Source organism: Cyprinus carpio, chromosome A1 (assembly GCF_018340385.1).
Source record: "Cyprinus carpio isolate SPL01 chromosome A1, ASM1834038v1, whole genome shotgun sequence".
NCBI lineage: Eukaryota > Metazoa > Chordata > Actinopteri > Cypriniformes > Cyprinidae > Cyprinus > Cyprinus carpio.
Genome location: NC_056572.1, coordinates 15,985,964 through 16,003,658, shown reverse-complemented (window position 1 = coordinate 16,003,658; position 17,695 = coordinate 15,985,964). Strand labels below are relative to the sequence as shown.

At 33.3% G+C, this 17,695-nt stretch overlaps 1 protein-coding gene across 2 annotated transcripts in view; it reads right to left on the bottom strand.

Annotated features, from left to right (window-relative positions):
* The window catches only part of appa (amyloid beta (A4) precursor protein a), a 35,095-nt gene that overhangs the window by 11,119 nt on the left and 6,281 nt on the right, over window positions 1-17,695 (bottom strand). Inside the window, exons 2-8 of one of the 2 annotated variants that reach the window (XM_042749744.1) lie at window positions 11,042-11,209; window positions 9,848-9,977; window positions 9,645-9,757; window positions 8,379-8,569; window positions 6,872-7,104; window positions 6,613-6,780; window positions 656-789 (exon numbers count right to left, since the gene is read on the bottom strand). In XM_042749744.1, the coding sequence (XP_042605678.1) occupies window positions 656-789; window positions 6,613-6,780; window positions 6,872-7,104; window positions 8,379-8,569; window positions 9,645-9,757; window positions 9,848-9,977; window positions 11,042-11,209 (1,137 nt within the window). The remainder of the gene's footprint in view (window positions 1-655; window positions 790-6,612; window positions 6,781-6,871; window positions 7,105-8,378; window positions 8,570-9,644; window positions 9,758-9,847; window positions 9,978-11,041; window positions 11,210-17,695) is intronic. The other variant, XM_042749803.1, reaches the window with a different exon arrangement.

The following is a 17,695-nucleotide window of genomic DNA, read 5'->3' as shown; positions in this document are numbered from 1 at the left end:
AATTTTCAGCTTCATTAGTCTTCAGTTTCACATGATCCTTCAGAAATCATTCTAATATTTATCATTGATTTTTATCATATTATTATAGTTTTTGTTCATATTTTGATTTAGATTTTATTTGTATATTTTCTGCTTTCTTGTTACCTTTAGTTTGTTTTAGTATGTTTTTGTCATTGAGTGAAAATGAGAAATGTTTCCTTGGCAACCAACTGAAATAAAAAGTAATTCAGAATAAATAAAAATAATTGTTAAATAAAAATGTAAAAAATACAATTAATTTAAAAAAAGTTTTAGTAATTTTGTTATGTGTTTTTGTCATTTTATTAGTTTTTTGTTTGTCTATATACTTTGTATGTCTATACGTTTTTGCATATTTGATTTTATTTCAGTTAACATTTATTTCAATTAACAAAAATGTTTTCCCATATTTTCTAAAAATGCATTCTAATATGCCGATTTGCTGCTGAAAAAACATTTCTGATTATTATCAATATTGAAAACAGCTGTGCTGCTTCATATTTTTTTTGGATGAATCGAAAGTTCAAAAGAAAAAGATTTAGTTGAAATAGAAATCTTTCGTAATATTATAAATGTCTCTACTGTCATTTTTGATCAATTTAATGTTTCTTTTTGAGCGGTGCTGTAAATCCGGTACCTGAGACATGCGCTCGCGGTGTTTGGCCTCCAGGCTCTCTTTGGCCTTCAGGAAGTGGGCGTGTTCGTTCTCGTCTGCTGGCGTCTCCAGGTATCGGTCCACTGCGTCCGGAGGGCTAGAGGAGGGAGTCGGCACTGCGGATCACAGACAAACTTTTATTACAGGACATGAGAAGAGAAGACAATTTAACAGCGTTAGAAGTGAGAGAAGAGACTGTTAGAAAGTGGTTAGAAGACACTAAAAGCTTCCAGCTGTCCAGTTTATTCATGTTTAACCTGTGATGAAGACAATATAATACACTAGCAACTGTGTCATATTCTCAAAGCAGGGAACATTCTGGATTGTTTAAGTTACAGTGGCATGAGGATGTACATGATAATCTCTGTATGACACCTGTTTAGTCCAACCTGTGCTATTTAAGCATTGAGGAACTATTTTAGTTTTTATTCATATTTTTAGATTATTATTATTTTTTAAATATATTTTCTTGTTTCATTTTCATTTTATTTAACCGTTTAACATATTTTAGTACATCAATTAAAAAAAAAAAAAAAATTGTATATATATATATATATATATATATATATATATTATATATATATATATATATATATATATATATATATATATATATATATATATATATATATATATATATATATATATATATATATATATATATATATATATATATATATATATCTATATATATAGATTATATATAGATTACAGGTCAAAAGTTTGGAAACATTACTATTTTTAATGTTTTTGAAAGAAGTCTCTTATGCTCATCAAGCCTGCATTTATTTGATCAAAAATACAGAAAAAAACAGTAATATTGAGAAATATTATTACAACTTAAAATAATAGGTTTCTATTTGAATATACTTTAAAAAAAAAATAATTTATTCCTGTGATGCAAAGCTGAATTTTTCAGCATCATTACTCTAGCCTTCAGTGGTCAACATGTAACATCCAGTCTATCACATGATCATTTAGACAATCATTCTAATATTCTGATTTATTATGAGTGTTGGAAACAGTTCTGCTGTCTAATATATTTGATCAATAAAAGGTTAAAAAGAACTGCATTTATTCAAAATAAAAAAAAACATTTCTAATAATATATATTCTAATAATATATTTTCTTTACTATCACTTTTTATCAATTTAACACATCCTTGCTGAATAAAAGTATTGATTTTATTTAAAAAAAAGAAAGAAAAAAAAAATTACTGACCCCAAGTTACTGACCAGTAGTGTATATTGTTATTACAAAATATTTATATTTTAAAAACATAGCTTCTTCTTTTTTTTTTTTTTTTTTAGTTTTTATTCATCAAAGTATCCTAAAAAAGTATCACATGTTCTGAAAAATATTAAGCAGCAGAACTATTTCCAACTTTGATAATGAATCATCATATTAGAATGATTTCTAAAGGATCATGTGATAATGATCCTAAAAATTCAGCTTTGCATCACAGAAATAAATGATAATTTAAAGTATAATAAATTTAAAAACAATTATCTTAAATTGTAATAATATATCACAATATTACATTTTTTTTTTCTGTATTGTTGATCAAATAAATGCAGGCTTGATGAGCAGAAGAAACTTCTTTCAAAAACATTAAAAATAGTAATGTTTCCAAAATTTGACCTGTACTCTATATATATATACATACTTTATATATATATAACTTAAATGTTGCCTTGACAACTAGCTAAAACAAAATAAGTTTACGTATTTATTTATTTTTTTCAAAAATGTTCTTATGATTTTAGTTTTAGATAACTTTAATAACGCTGGTTGATACTAAAATATAATATTATTATTGTGTATGTGTATTTTTATTTTTTTTTTTTGCAAAAATAATGAATTTTTTATAATATGTGACTTACAAATGTGGAATGCCATAAGTGATTTATCATTAATCATGAATTGTAACTGATTAATATCTTAATAATAGAATCATAGAATAGAATAATAGAATAGTAATAGAATCTAACTGTAATGACCCTGAAGTGCTTAACAAGCACAGTTTTATTTCCTTTGTTGATGCATTACTTGTTGAAGCAGGACATTATCAAGGACCTCATAGAAAGCAAGGACCTGACAGAAACCATGACTTGACTGACCTAAACAACATTAACTTAAGCCTAAATAGCAGTTGGAAGGAACATTTGACAAGTGAGGAAGATCACTAATATAAAGATCAGCAGCAGCACTGCATCAATGATTATATGCAAATGAAACACACAAACACACACACACACACACTTCCTTCTCACAAAAATACCACAAAATTAGTTGAAGAATCTGAGTTACAGGAGAGAAATTCAGGGGACAGATGCGAGTTAATCAGCAGCCACACGCGCGTGTGAAAGAGTGAAAATGCCAGTGAGAAACCCACACATGGTCAGTGCAGATCAGAGCAGACTGAAAGAGAATAATCCACCGAATTTACTCTTCCTCATGTCTCTCAAACCCACATGACTTTCTTTCCTCAATGGAACACAAAAGCTGATGTTTAGCAGGATGTACATGCTGCTCTTCAATGACTAAAAATTGAAGATTCAATTATAGATGTTTCATCACCCTTGTGAAAAAGTAGCGTACTTGTAGAAATAGTACCCATTACAAAAATAATATAATTAAAAATATTTTTCATTGTAAACTGCATGTAATGTTTTCAACTACTTAATAATAATTGAGTTAAAATGCAGTTAAATGAAAATTTATCATAGTTTAAATTTATATTAGAGTGCTTTTTATTTATGTACTTGCCATTAGGAGTGAAGAACATCTTTATACACCTTCATATAAGTGTGCTGCTGAATGTACTGACAAGCATTTATGGTAAACTAAAATCTACTTTAATGTCATTTACTACTCATTAGGGCTACACGATATATCGAAATTACCGAAATATCGCAAATGTAAATATCGCAATATGCATATTGCAAGGGCGTGCAATAGCAGAATCATTTTAATAATAGGCTACTTAAATCAAAATGTTGCAAAGGGCCAAAGTTTTAGTTTGATGCATATAGCAGAGAATTGCTTGATGTTAAAAAGAGTTAAGTTTAAGAAGTTGCAGAAAACAACTCTTTGCCGTCTCGTCTTGCTGTCTGACTCACACTTGAAGCGCGAGAACAAGCCGCATCTCGCACAGTGTGTCTTCAGTTCTTCCACACACACACACACACACACACACACACACACACACACACGATTCAGACAGCGCGCGAACACCGAGTTAATTCGTCTTTACAATCATTCTCATAAACGCAGTCAGTTATGTTTTAAATGAATGTAAACAGTTGAGAAAGAAATCGTGCAGTCGGTTTTAAAGGGACAGCAGCCTATAAATACATGCTGCTAAATATATGTAACTAATGTTAATCAAACAACAAAACAGCTATTGGTTACAAATTGGTTATATAATTTTCATTTTTAAATATTTTAAAATATAATTGAAATTGATTTTACACACTTGAAGCAATATCGTATCGCATATCACATTTTTCTTCAATATCCCACAGTCCTACTACTCATGCATTTGAATTCATTTGTATTTACACACTTTTAATAAGGCAATTAAGTGCATTTAAAATGTATTAATTTTAAATGTAATATCAGATAACACTACAAATAACAAATAAAACTACAGGTAAATCTAAATATCAGTAACACTGCAGTTCAAATTCTTTTCAAGTATTTTACATGTGCTTTAGTATGTTAATCAACTCATCATAATAAGTGTACTTCTTTAAAACATAACAAAAGATTATTCAAGCATAATTATTTAAAATGTACTGTATGTAAATGTATGTAAAACCTTTAGTATCTTATTATTAGAAAGTGCACTTTTTTCGGAAGCTGTTTTCTATGGAGACAGATTAGTCTCAAATATAATTCACGCAAAAAACACGATTCACACATGCGTAAACAATTTCACATGCATGAAACCTAATTCACGTACACACAAAAAAAATTCACGTGCGTGAAAAAAAAAAATATATTCACAAGAAGCAATTCACATGCGCAAAATAAAATTATATATTCATAAAATACATTTCACAAATGCAAAACACAATTTGTAGATATACAACTGTGTACAAAAACCTTTGAATGTTTAAAATGTACGAGTGTCTGAATGTACAAATCGTCATTTACTACGAATCCACTCGGATTTGTGTGTGTGTGTGTGTTTAGAGACTTTCCTGGCAGAGCTCTCTTCCCACGTGGGTCTGTCGTACTCTTTAGCCAATCAGATGCGAGCTTACCATTCAACCAATCATATCATAAGCCACTGAGAGTGCATTCAGAAGCTCGCAGGCAATCGGGGAGACGTCAAGAGAAAAGCCAATAGAAGCCCTGGCGTTACATTTTAAAATACTATACACAAAATAATTAATCAGAATACTTACTCCTGCTCACTCACGCACAAAGAACTCCCCGCTCAAGCTCGCCGTCTCTGCAAGATTAACGATGGCAGTTTGCACGCACAGCTACTAGAAGATTTACATCTGTCAGACAGGTTGCTGACGTCATCTAGCTTAGTTTGAGTCTGCGCGTCAGAAACGGAAGTTCTAAAAATCGCTAAAAATGGGCTTCACTTGTCTCAAATGAGTTCCAATTGGGTCGCTGTGTCCATTTCTTTTACTGTCTATGGGATTTCTGATGTAAAGGCTTAATTTCCGTTCTAATTAATCCATATTGTGCAAAAGGTGCGCAGAATCGTGCTCCTTGAATGCACTCTCAGTGGCTTATGATATGATTGGTTGAATGGTAAGCTCGCATCTGATTGGCTAAAGAGTACGACAGACCCACGTGGGAAGAGAGTTCTGCCAGGAAAGACTCAAAAACACACACACACAAATCCGAGTGGAATCGTAGTAAATGACGATTTGTACATTCAGACACTCGTACATTCTAAACATTCAAAGGTTTTTTGTGCACAGTTGTATATCTACGAATTGTGTTTTGCATTTGTGAAATGTATTTTATGAATATATAATTTTATTTTGCGCCTTGTGAATTGCTTTTTGTGAATATATTTTTTTTTGCACGCACGTGAATTTTTTTTGTGTGTACGTGAATTAGGTTTCATGCATGTGAATCGTGTTTTTTGCGTGAATTATATTTGAGACTAATCTGTCTCCATAGTTTTCCACCATGGAGATGGAGTTTCTGGTCTTTTTCCACACAATTATTATTTTATATCGCACAATTCTGAATTTTTTCCACCCAATTTTTAAATCAAATTTGTGAGATTTAAACTCATAGTGAGAAAAAAAATTGTCAGAATTGTGAGATAATTGTCAGAAACATTAAATAATAAATAAACAGAATAAATTATTCTGTGATGGAAATAAGCTTCAACACTTTTTAAAAGAAACCATAATGAAAGTGTCTGTCTTTAAGCACACTTAGGTCTTTCAATTCATTAATATTATTACCTGCAAGTACAGATCTTAAGAATATACTCTGAAGATTTAAAGTACTTTAGAAGTGCACTTTCACTGCGATTAAGTGCACTTCTTCATCATAATATGACTTCAGGAGATCTGAAATATTGTGCACAAGTCAGATGGACAATTGTTATGATACTTTTATTCTTCCTTTTTAATGCTATGCCAGCTTCCATGGCTATGTTACTGATGAGAGCCAAGTTAAGTTATTCAAAAATAAAACCTAATTAAAAAAATTAACCTAATCAGGCACCAAAAAGACTACATTTGGTTTTACTTGGTCAAAAACCTTTTAAAAAGGAATTAAACAAGTTTCTCAAAGGAGTTTAAGTATTACTGTCCTTCATGTGGCTTTCATGTTTTCGTCAGAGCAGTGTGAACATCCCTCTAAACGTCTTCTTTTGTGTTCCACTTTTTGAAAGTCATGAGGGCGAGAAAATGCATGTTCATCAGTGTTAGTGGCACACCCGGTCACTTACACACGCTGCTGCAGACAGACAGACAGTACTCCTCCGACTCAAAGTTATTGCGGTTTCCTCCGCAGCCTCCGTAGATGAAGGGAGCACAGCGGCCCTCCTCACGCACAAAATACCAGCGGGGCAACATGGCCCTACAGGGGCCCGTCTCTGCACTCGCAAAACACACCTCTGATGGGATACACACACACACGCACGCGTGAAGACTGGCATCTGTCAGCATCTGATGAGTGAACACTGAACGTGATTGGATGTCACTCACCTCTCACCACCTCCTCTACTGACTCTGTGGTGGTGGTGGTGGTGGTCGTCATGGCGATGCTGGTGCTCTGGCTGCTGTCATGGCGCTCGTCCACAATCTCGTCGTCCTCAGCCTCTTTCTCATCCTCGTCTCCGTCTCCGTCCTGATCGTTGTCCAGAACCTCCTCCTCTTCCTCGTCTGGATCCTCATCATTCTCCACCACCGTGGGTTCAGATCCTGCGTCTCGCGTCATGCTGGAGGAAAACACAGCCATCAAATCACAATGACAGAAAGCATCTTCATAATCCTTCATCACAATACTTCAACCATCTGTCATATAGAGACACTTCACCATTCAATCAGGCATCAAATCAAGTCCCCTTTTCACTAATAAAAAAAACAGGAAATCTGTAAATATTCCATCCTATATACAAACATGTCAGTTAGTATGAGAATGTGTTTCACTTTGAAAACATAGTCTAGTCTACACTCAAATCCAAACCAAATCAAACAAAAAATGGATCATGAATATGAGTATTATTATGTTTAATTTAATTTTTAGTTTATCTGGATATTAAAAGTTTTTAATAATAATAATAATAATAATAATAATAATAATAATAATAATAATAATAATATAAATGTATTCTTATTACTCTTGAATTACTATAAAGAATAATAAATCATTAAAATAATAAATAAACAATTGAACATCATTATAGGATTAATACTTCTTTTTTTTCAATAACGGTCTGACATGATTGTGATTATCGGTTTACCTGTGAATATTATGCTTATGTTATATGTTTTTATTTGATTACCTAATATGTAGCTTTGGTTATATAATGTTATATATATATATATATATACACACATACACACACACACATTTTAGTATCACTGAGATACAATTATTGTTTTGATTAATATTTAGTTTTAATGTTCTGTTTTCAGTTTAATTTCAAAGGTTTAGTAATTTTGTTGTGTGGTTTTGTCATTTTTATTACTTTTAGTTTTTTGTAAATATGTATGTATGTATATATATATATATATATATATATATATATATATAATTTTTTTAATTAATTTTTATTTCAGTTTTCATTTTAGATATTTTAGTACGTAAAGTTAAACTAAATTAAAATGAGAAATTTTGCCTTGGCAACTAGCTGGAACATAATAAATGTATGTTTTTTTATATTTAATTTCAGTCAATGTTTGTATTATTTCAAGTAACGAAAATGTTTTTCTAAATGATCACTATGTGATCTAATATGTGATCCACAAAAATGTGGCAGATGTAGCCAGAACTAATGACTATAATCATGGACGTCACTGGTCCTGGGCTCTGTGATCAGCTCCTCTGTGGTCTGCACAGATGATATACTTCTATATGATCGTTATATTTTAGGATTTCTAATCAGGCACCGAATAAACCCCGCCCCATCAAAATGTTCTTTCAGAATCATCGAGGGGTCAAAGTCTAAGGGTCATGATTTCTTTGTGTGTTAAGTGCACGCACACACACCTGTTCTCGCTGTAGTCGGTCTCTGCTCCTCCCCACCACACGTCTGAATCATCCTCCTCCACGGCTGCGCTATCTGACTCTTTCTCCGCTTCTGCAGGGCAGCAAACAAACTCGACGCCACGGAAACGGTCAATACCGCATGGCAACAGCATCCCATAGTCATGGAGATTCATGCTGCGGTCGCCGCAAGACTGTGCAGACACAAGAGTGTGCGATGGACAGAATCATTTACTGACAGGAGAAGCATCAATATCAAACACAAGCCCAAAAACATGAAACAGCTCCAAATGATTCAAAACCCAGTCAGAGTCACACTGAAAAAACATGCATTAATATGTTCAGATTGTGAGTGTTAGTGAAACAGCACTGTTTATATTCATTTGTGTGTTTGTACATATTTGATAATGTATTGATCTGTTGAACTACAATGATAAACATACTCTCATACTAACTTACAAGCATGTAAATATAGGATGGAATATCTACAGACTTCCTGAAAACACATCAGTGTTATAGTATCAATAAGATACTATTGTAGTTTTTATTAATATATTTAATTAGATTTTATTTTTTATATTTTATATAAATTTTAAAATGTTAAAGTTTTTGCAATTTAGTTTTTTGTCTTTTTTTGTAATTTTTACTATCATTACTATTTGTTGTTTTTAAATATATCTATACTTTTTTTTACATTTTCATTTCAGTTTTAATTATTTTGGTACATCAGGTTAAATCAAATGAAAATGAGAAATGTATGGTTAACTGGCTGAAATAATATAATTTTTAATTTTTTAAAATATTTTATTTCCGTGAACATTTATTTTATAGTAACCTATTTTTTATTTTTAGTTTTAGGTTTAACTATAATAACCCTGTAACAATCACTTATTAAATTTATCTTATTCATTCAAATAAAAATATTAAATCAATAAAATGAAGCCAATTTTTGGAGAATTCTGGCATAATTTTAATGACAGTTAACAGATTAAAATTACATTTTAGAATATATTCACATAGAAAATGTTTAATTCTAATATTTCACTATATATATATATATATATATATATATATATATATATATATATATATATATATTTTTTTTTTTTTTTTTATTAAATAAATTCAGCCTGGGTAAGCAGAAGAGACTTTTTTCAAAAACATTTTGTTACAGAGAGCATGTGTGGTTTGAGCTCATATAATATGAAAAGAACAGAAGTGTGTGTTGAGTATGTTGTTGTGTGTGTTGATTAGTGTGTGGTTTCTGACCTCTTTGGCAACGGTGTGCCAGTGCAGGTGACTCTCACACATGTCCATGCGCTCCTGGTGCAGGAATTTACACTTATCAGGAACCAGCAGAGCGTCGCTCACAAACTCACCAACTGATACAGAAAGACAAACGCACATGTTGAGCACATGATGAGAACCGGAGAGGAGGGAACGACACGGGGCGTATGATGAAACTCACGCACCCAGGCAGCGGTACGGCACCACGATGTGCATGTGACTGCGGCACTGCTTACGGCCCTTCTTACACCAGTCCCAGATACTGACGGGCTGATTGGCCTCCACAACGTTTGTGATCTGAAGCTCTGGATACACCTGAACATCACAGACACACTCGCTTACAACACTGTACAGCCTGCTGCATCATATTTGACACATTCAGGCCTCTAAATTATCAAAACTATGCTGTTAAACCTATTGCACACAATCTACTGCATGCCTTCTGTTGTCTGATTGATAGTTTATATGTTTTTAGCAAGTAAAAGATTGCACATACGTCCACCTTCAGCTCATGCTTCATGTGTTTTTTGCTGTAAAATCTTTACTGATTTTTATAAAGTAAACTTAATAAAAAAAAAGTAAAAAGTAAAGTAAAACAAGAACATCTGTGATATTGTAAATGATATTTCAAGATGAACACTTACTGGACTGAAGCAGCTTAGCTTAATTTGATTATCCAGTGAGTATCAAATATGATCATCAGGCTTTTGAGAAACGATTATTTGTTCATCTCTCAATCATCATTGTATTTCATTGCATTATATGTTTTGATCATCAAACTAAACATTTAAATCTCATCTTATTAAGACATATAATTGGAGATATAGAGTGAAGACTGATATTTGTGTCATTGTATGAAAGTATCTGCTATACTGTTATAAAGACCTCATTGATTTACATTCACAAGCATCAGAACACCAGAATCTGCACCAAATTTTATATTTTTTGCTCAGTTTGAGTCTCTGAATTAAATTGCATTTTATTCCTCCATGTTCTCACTATATCAGACAATATGAGCCCTAAAAGCCTGATTTATGATTCTCAATTAAATAAATTAAATAACAAAGTTTTTCTTCTGACTATTATTTCAAATGTCAGGCTTTCGTTTTGTATATTATATATGCTTTATTTATTCATGGTGTCTTGATGTCTTATTTAAGGTCTGAATAAATTATATAATCTTTATTTTCTCAATAACAAGATATTGTAACTACACATGAATGATTATATCATTAGAGAGCAAAGACCTTCTTAAGTACTTTAGTTCATAAACTCAGATGTGGTTCTGGGTTAAAGTGGCTCTGATGATTCAGAGGCTCATTTATTATCTTTGACCTTGTATTGCAGTCATAAATAAATGACAGGGACGTTGTTTTCACCTCCTGGCAGTACTGCAGGATTCCCTCTTTTGTCCCAGTGCAGCTCTTGGTTCCGGATGGATCGGGTTCCCATTTTCCGGTCTGAATGTTGATGTGCATGTTGAGTTTCCCGCAGAACATGGCGACCTGTGGCTCAGCCAGCAGCCCCGTACCAGAATCTGACGGCACCTGCGACACAAGAAAACCACAGACATCATCAAACACGAGTCCTGATGTACATTTATGTCCCACTGAATACCTTGCTTCACTCTGAATAACACAACATTACACAAATGAAATGGAATCAAGCGTGCTTCATGTTGAACTCGCATACTATGGATTCCTGAATAGTATTCAAAAACTTAAGTGACTGTTTACATGCACATCAATATTTCAATATTAATGGAATTTGCCAAAATTCTAATAAGTACAGTAAAAAAAAAATGGTGTAGGGTGTACTTTGAAGCAATGTCCCCTCAGAAATTTCACAGACCCCCTGGAATATGCCAGTTTTAATGGAAATTAGCTGCATGTAAATACACATCTGTCAATTTTATTAAGGAACCAGAGATCCTAAGTAAATAAATATACTTTCCATTATTATGAATGATGATCGAATGCAGCGTCTATGGGAGGGACTGTAAATTTGACATTGTTCTCTCTCCTGACTGCTGTTATAAGTCTCTCAGTTTTTTTTCCCTTTTATTGAAAGTCCTGAAAACACTATCGTGGAGTTTCTCTATTGCAATTTGAGCAAATGGGAATGCAAAAAATATATTTGCGGTACTCTCCCTTTCACCCCTCTTCAAATTAACTCAACTATGATGACTTCCGCTGCTGAGAAACCTGGAAATGTGAAAAAGGTCCATAATATTCCTCACAGGAAAGAAATGAGTAATGGAAAGTCTGTTCCCATGAGAGCTGAAGGACAAGTTTAGTTCAGACAGTGGATTAGGAAGAAGCCAAAACACCAGGAATGCACTGATATAGTGCCAGAACACAAGACTAAACAGGTTAAACCTTGATGACCTTAACTAAACCACGCACTATCAGCTTTTCTAGCACTGTGTGTTCAACATTTATTAGCTCTCAGGACTGTACTAAGTAAACGTTGCTTCATGACTGAGTAAATAAACACTTCCTGGGTCAGTAACCGATTACTCCGTGAGCATGAGTGGGGAAATCCATCTCGCTAATGCTGATTATATTAGTAGAGATAAACTATAACACAGATTTGCCTGAATGACACACGCCTGGACAATAATAAAAATAATAATAATGGGTGAATCTCATGAAAATGTGTCAGAAAAAGTGTTTGTTTTGACCTTGTGTGGTGAAATATGACCGATTTTGTTAGATTCACAACAGACCTAGATAGCTGTGCATGACTAAAAAGGTAAAACTTCGCTTTCTAAATAAATAAATCTTCTTAATAATTTGATTTTTTTATGATAAAAGGATGATAAGAATAATATAATTTATTAAGAAGAAAAAAGATGTGACCATTTTGTCAGATACTTTTTCTTGTTTTAAGCATAAACCCACTTCATTTTGATACATTTTTCCATAATATCTTAAGGTTATTTAGCTTCTAAAGTAAATGTATCTTTGTTTAAGGATGTTATTTGTTAATTGTACTGGAAACAACAGAGTTCTCCGTCTCCATCTCCAGCCACCGATATTAATAACAGCTCTTGTTTGAGAGCTTTTTTAAGACACACAAACACGGTTTAATTTGTGATGGCCATCTGACGGAGTCTGAGTCTATTTTGAGCTCCACGTGAGACAGTTTCCGTAAGGCTGAGAAACGCAGCTGAATGAGTGCATTGTGTTGAGGAAGGACAAAGACGTGCGCAGGAGGGGGAGCGACAGACAGACAGACTGAAAGAGGAAGACCTATTTTATGTTCGCTAATCTTATTAGCAACGTGTTGGCAAGAAAACAATGTCCTGTTTGTGATCAGACTGTGATGTTATGAACAGAGAGCCGACTGATACTGCACTACATGACACTACAGCTGAACTAGACAAAACACCTTTTACTATAACCCAATGATTAGAATGTTATTTAAGCAAAAACGTTACAAAAATAACATCAATAAGGACATTTTGAGAATTCTGACCTCAGAATGTTTTCTCTCAATGTTGAGAATGTATATCAAATAGTTATAAGAACCTTTAAAAACTATAAGTAAAAAGTCTGGGGGAACATTGCCTTTCAGCTGGGAATTTAAATGGGGACAATATACTTCTATTGTCTTTATACACAACTAGTTATAAATAATATACCCTAACTCACACACTAACCGTAACAGACATTTTTTCTATTTATATTTATAGTGTTTTATCAATAAGGACATCCCCAATAGGAGGTCTTGTCAGGCTTAACTCACTTCTGGGTACAAATTTGTCTCCAAAATATGGTTAAGTGGGTACAAACACACAAACATTCAAATCCTTCTGAACGCAGGCGTTTCTTCACACGCCAGCAGCACATGCCGTTCCAACACGCGGACATGTCTGGGATCACAGGGTCAGCTAGGGATAAGAGATAAACTCCCATAAAGCTGCTGGTCAGAGTCATAATGATTTGAGTGCCGCCCACAGTCAAGTGTCAATCATTTTGCTGAAGCCACGCCCCCTACAGACAACTTCAGCATCACACACACATTCCTGGACAGTGAGATCTCTGAATGTGATGATAGCTTTATAAACATGAATACTGGATTAGTGAATCATTGCTGAAGTGATTCACACAAACTGTACAAGAGCTGGTGGGCATGACTGACAGGCCATGGGTGAGGCTGTCTGATCACACCTGCTGACCATAAGCACGACCTCTGACCTCTGTTCTCCACTGCTAACAACAGCTTTATCAGTTTCTTGTTTGAGTTGTTTATTTGCCTACAAATCCTAAGAAAATCACACAAGATCAATGGGGACTTTAGCTGAAGTCTCTCCTGCTTCTCAGATGTTCCTCCTGAAAAAGAAGAAGCCCAGTAATCTCACCTGTCTCCTCTAGAGTTTCAGATCTCTGCATTTGCCAAGATACCAAAGTTAGAGATCTTAGTAGAAAGTCAAACATTTCTCATCAAAAGATCTGAGCTGCTTCACATTTGAAAGCTTTGAAGTAAGAGTTATTTTAGCATCAATGAGATGCTATTATAGTTTTTTATTCATTTTAATTATTATTATTATATTTTCTTTGTCTATTTTAATTTAAGTTTAAGTTGGAGTATTTAAATTTTTAGTTTCAGTTAACTATATCTCTGGGTTGTCTCGGTTTTGATTTCTGCACAGGAATTGTAGGAGAAACAAATAAGACAATGTGAGCACTTACAGTCAACATAATTGATAATAATTGATAATAATGATAAGAAGTAAACATGCATTCCAAGCCATGAAAGAGCAACATCTGAAGAAAACAGTTTTCTTAACCCGTGTGTGACCTTTTGGACATTTTCTGTCCTTTTCAGTTTTGCTATTATGATCGTTTTGTTTGTGTTATTGCCAACTGCATAAATTTTGGCAGAGGTGTGTATTTTTATGGGAATTTTACTATTTTGCTTCCATTTCCTTTAATAAATCTGTTTTGCACTTGGTACACAAACTTTTTCCTCTCAGGACCTCAAGGACAAAAATGTCCCCATTGAAACCCATTAAAACTCCTATTTTTAACCGCAGTGCCATTTAACTGTAAAATAATGCAATTTTTGTTAATAGGCTTTAATTCTGTTGGCGAGGCATTACAATTTTTTTACTAGATGGTGCCATTTTATCAGGTTTGGCCTATAAAGCAAATATTTGCTTTATTCCTGTTTTCTGCTTCTGCATATTATAGAGCCAACTGGATAAATAATGCGGCTATAATTGTGTGGGTGTGTTGGTTTGGATGTCAGAGTGTGGTTTATATGTGTGTCCTAAAAAAAAAATTGTGAGGTGTTGTAAAATTTGAGAGAAAAAAAAACTGCAAAACAACAATCCAACCACTGTGTGCATCAGCGAGTTTTGCTGGCATCTAATGGAGAAAATGTGGTACTGCACCCAAACAAAATCTTACTGAAAGGTAATTTTTTGAGATATCAACCTCAGATTTGGAACACAACTGGTTTAGATTTATGGCTTTGATTTTCTAGCAGGTATAGAGTTCAACATGTTTCATAAAATATATATTTTATATTTTTCATAAATTATAACTTTTTTTTTTGGTTTCACTTTTTAAACTTTTTTTTTTATTTAAAATTGTTCTGATATGTTTTTTTTTTAAAATGAGACCTATATTACTTTTTTCTCTGTGCTCCCAAGCTTCAAATATTTATGCACTAGGTACAAAAAAATAAAAAAAATAAAAAAATAAATAAATTCCTCTCAGGACCTTAAGGAAGCTTAAGTGAAGCTTGTTAAAAATCAAACACTAAGCAAATATCTGGTTAAACAACTTGAATATGACAGTAACTGTGTTGAATTATGAGTTTGAACATTAACTACTGCAATCAGCCACTGGAATAATAGTATAAAAACAAACCAGATCAATTCACTTCCACACTCAAACACATACTGAACTGAAAAGACTTTTCTTTTATTTGGCTCTTGATGGACACAAAGAATAAGATCAGATGATTCATTTCATCCGGATCAAATGAATGAATCAGTATGCATCAGTGTAAACAGATACACATCATGAACCAAAATACACAAACTAATATAATAAAAGTGCTCATTCAGACTCTAAACTAATGTATAAATGAACGCATCAACTAAACTTTCACACACTGTCCACTTAAATACCATAGCAGCATCTATGACATCACACTGACCCTCAGTGGAGCCATGTGATTGGTCAGTCAGGCTAGTTCAGTCTCGTATGACCTGTGCGTGATGGTTTGATGAACGTCCAACCATCTGCTGAGCTCTCATCACATTTACATGCAAATACAGCGCTGTGATCGGCACGGGTTTTTATCATAGCTGCACAGGACCTGCGTGAGCCCACTAACAGACAGACAGGCCAGAATAACACCCCAGAGAGAGAGAGAAAGACAGAGAGACAGACAGACGAGGACAAGGATATGGAGATCACGGAGTCATCGCGACTGACAAGGCAACATGACACTGATTACAAGTGTGTGTGCGATAATATCTGCTCCTGGTCGATGCCAGATCTTCAGGGTGTGTGTGATACACTGATTACAGATCAGTCAACACACACACAAACACACACACAAACTCTCTCTCTCTCTCACACACACACACACTGTGTGATAAAGACGTCTGTTCCCACAGAGACTGTTGCCACGGCAGCACCCCACCCCCACCCTGCTCTGCTGCCATGGCGACGGTCAGCCCATTAACCCCAGTGTCCTCTGGGAGAAAGGGGATTTTCTAAATCTCTCCATATCAGATCCACAGATGACAGACATCACAACATTATAATAATTACTGCATATGAAATACATGCTTATATGTAATACTGATACAACTGAGACTTCATTTGCATTTAACTAATACCCAATATTTACTCAAAAACATACAGAATTCTTAAAATTATACATTTTTGTAGTGAAATCAGCCATCAAATCATTATAATGTTAAATAGAAAAAATAAATGACGTGGTACTTTTTATATTTACATTGTTTTATAATTGATTTTGATATAAAACAAACAAAAAAAATGCTTATGAGGTAACATAAAAATGTAGATTTGGTAACTAAAAGAGCTTAGCTAAAAGAGACATTAAATATATTATTTAACATGACTGAATCAACTGTACTCTATTACAACAAAATAATGAACAACTGCGCATTAATTTACAATATTATTATTATTGACATTATCTATGCAGTATTATCTATACATAATTAAAATAAAACTGAATCAGTCTGAAATTGTATGCATTTAAAATTGTGCGATTATAAATATATTTTATATACCTGCATGAAACCGGGCATTAAAACATGATAATGTTCAGCAGAAAAAGCTTACGTTGTATTTGTTACGTTGTATTTTGTTTTAAACAAGTTTGAGGTAACATAAAAATGTGTATATGGTAACATCTAAAAAACTGCTTTTGTTGAAATGCAATTTGAATTGAATCAACAGCACTACATTACGACAAAATGAAGAACAACTGAACATAAATGTACATTTTATTGTATATTATATATTGTAAAAATTCATAAAATCAATCTGAAATTGTATACACTTTAAATTTTATGTGATATAAATAGAATAGATTTTATATTCCTAAGTGAAATCAGGCATCAAAATATGATAACGTGCAGTAAAAATGATGAATAACTGTTTACTATTTCAGAAGCCTGGTATCCAATATCAGCGTAATCCAATCAACACAACAATTTAAATATGATTAGATTAGTCAGTCCTGATACTGTCTATGATATGTCACTTATCCAAGGATAATACTGTATATGAGATCTGAGACTGATGGATGATGGAGTGACAGTCAAACTCTGAGATCACATTCACATCTGACTTCATATTCACATGAACAAACCTGCTTGAGCTTTTACTCCTCCAAAAACATGCTTTCATTGAATCAATATTCTTCTGCCCAAATTCACACCATAAAATGATCCCTGGTGTTTTTATACCACAGTAAAACAATCACAATAAGCAGTACGTGTGTTCATATCTGAGAGAGAGGGACAAAACAAT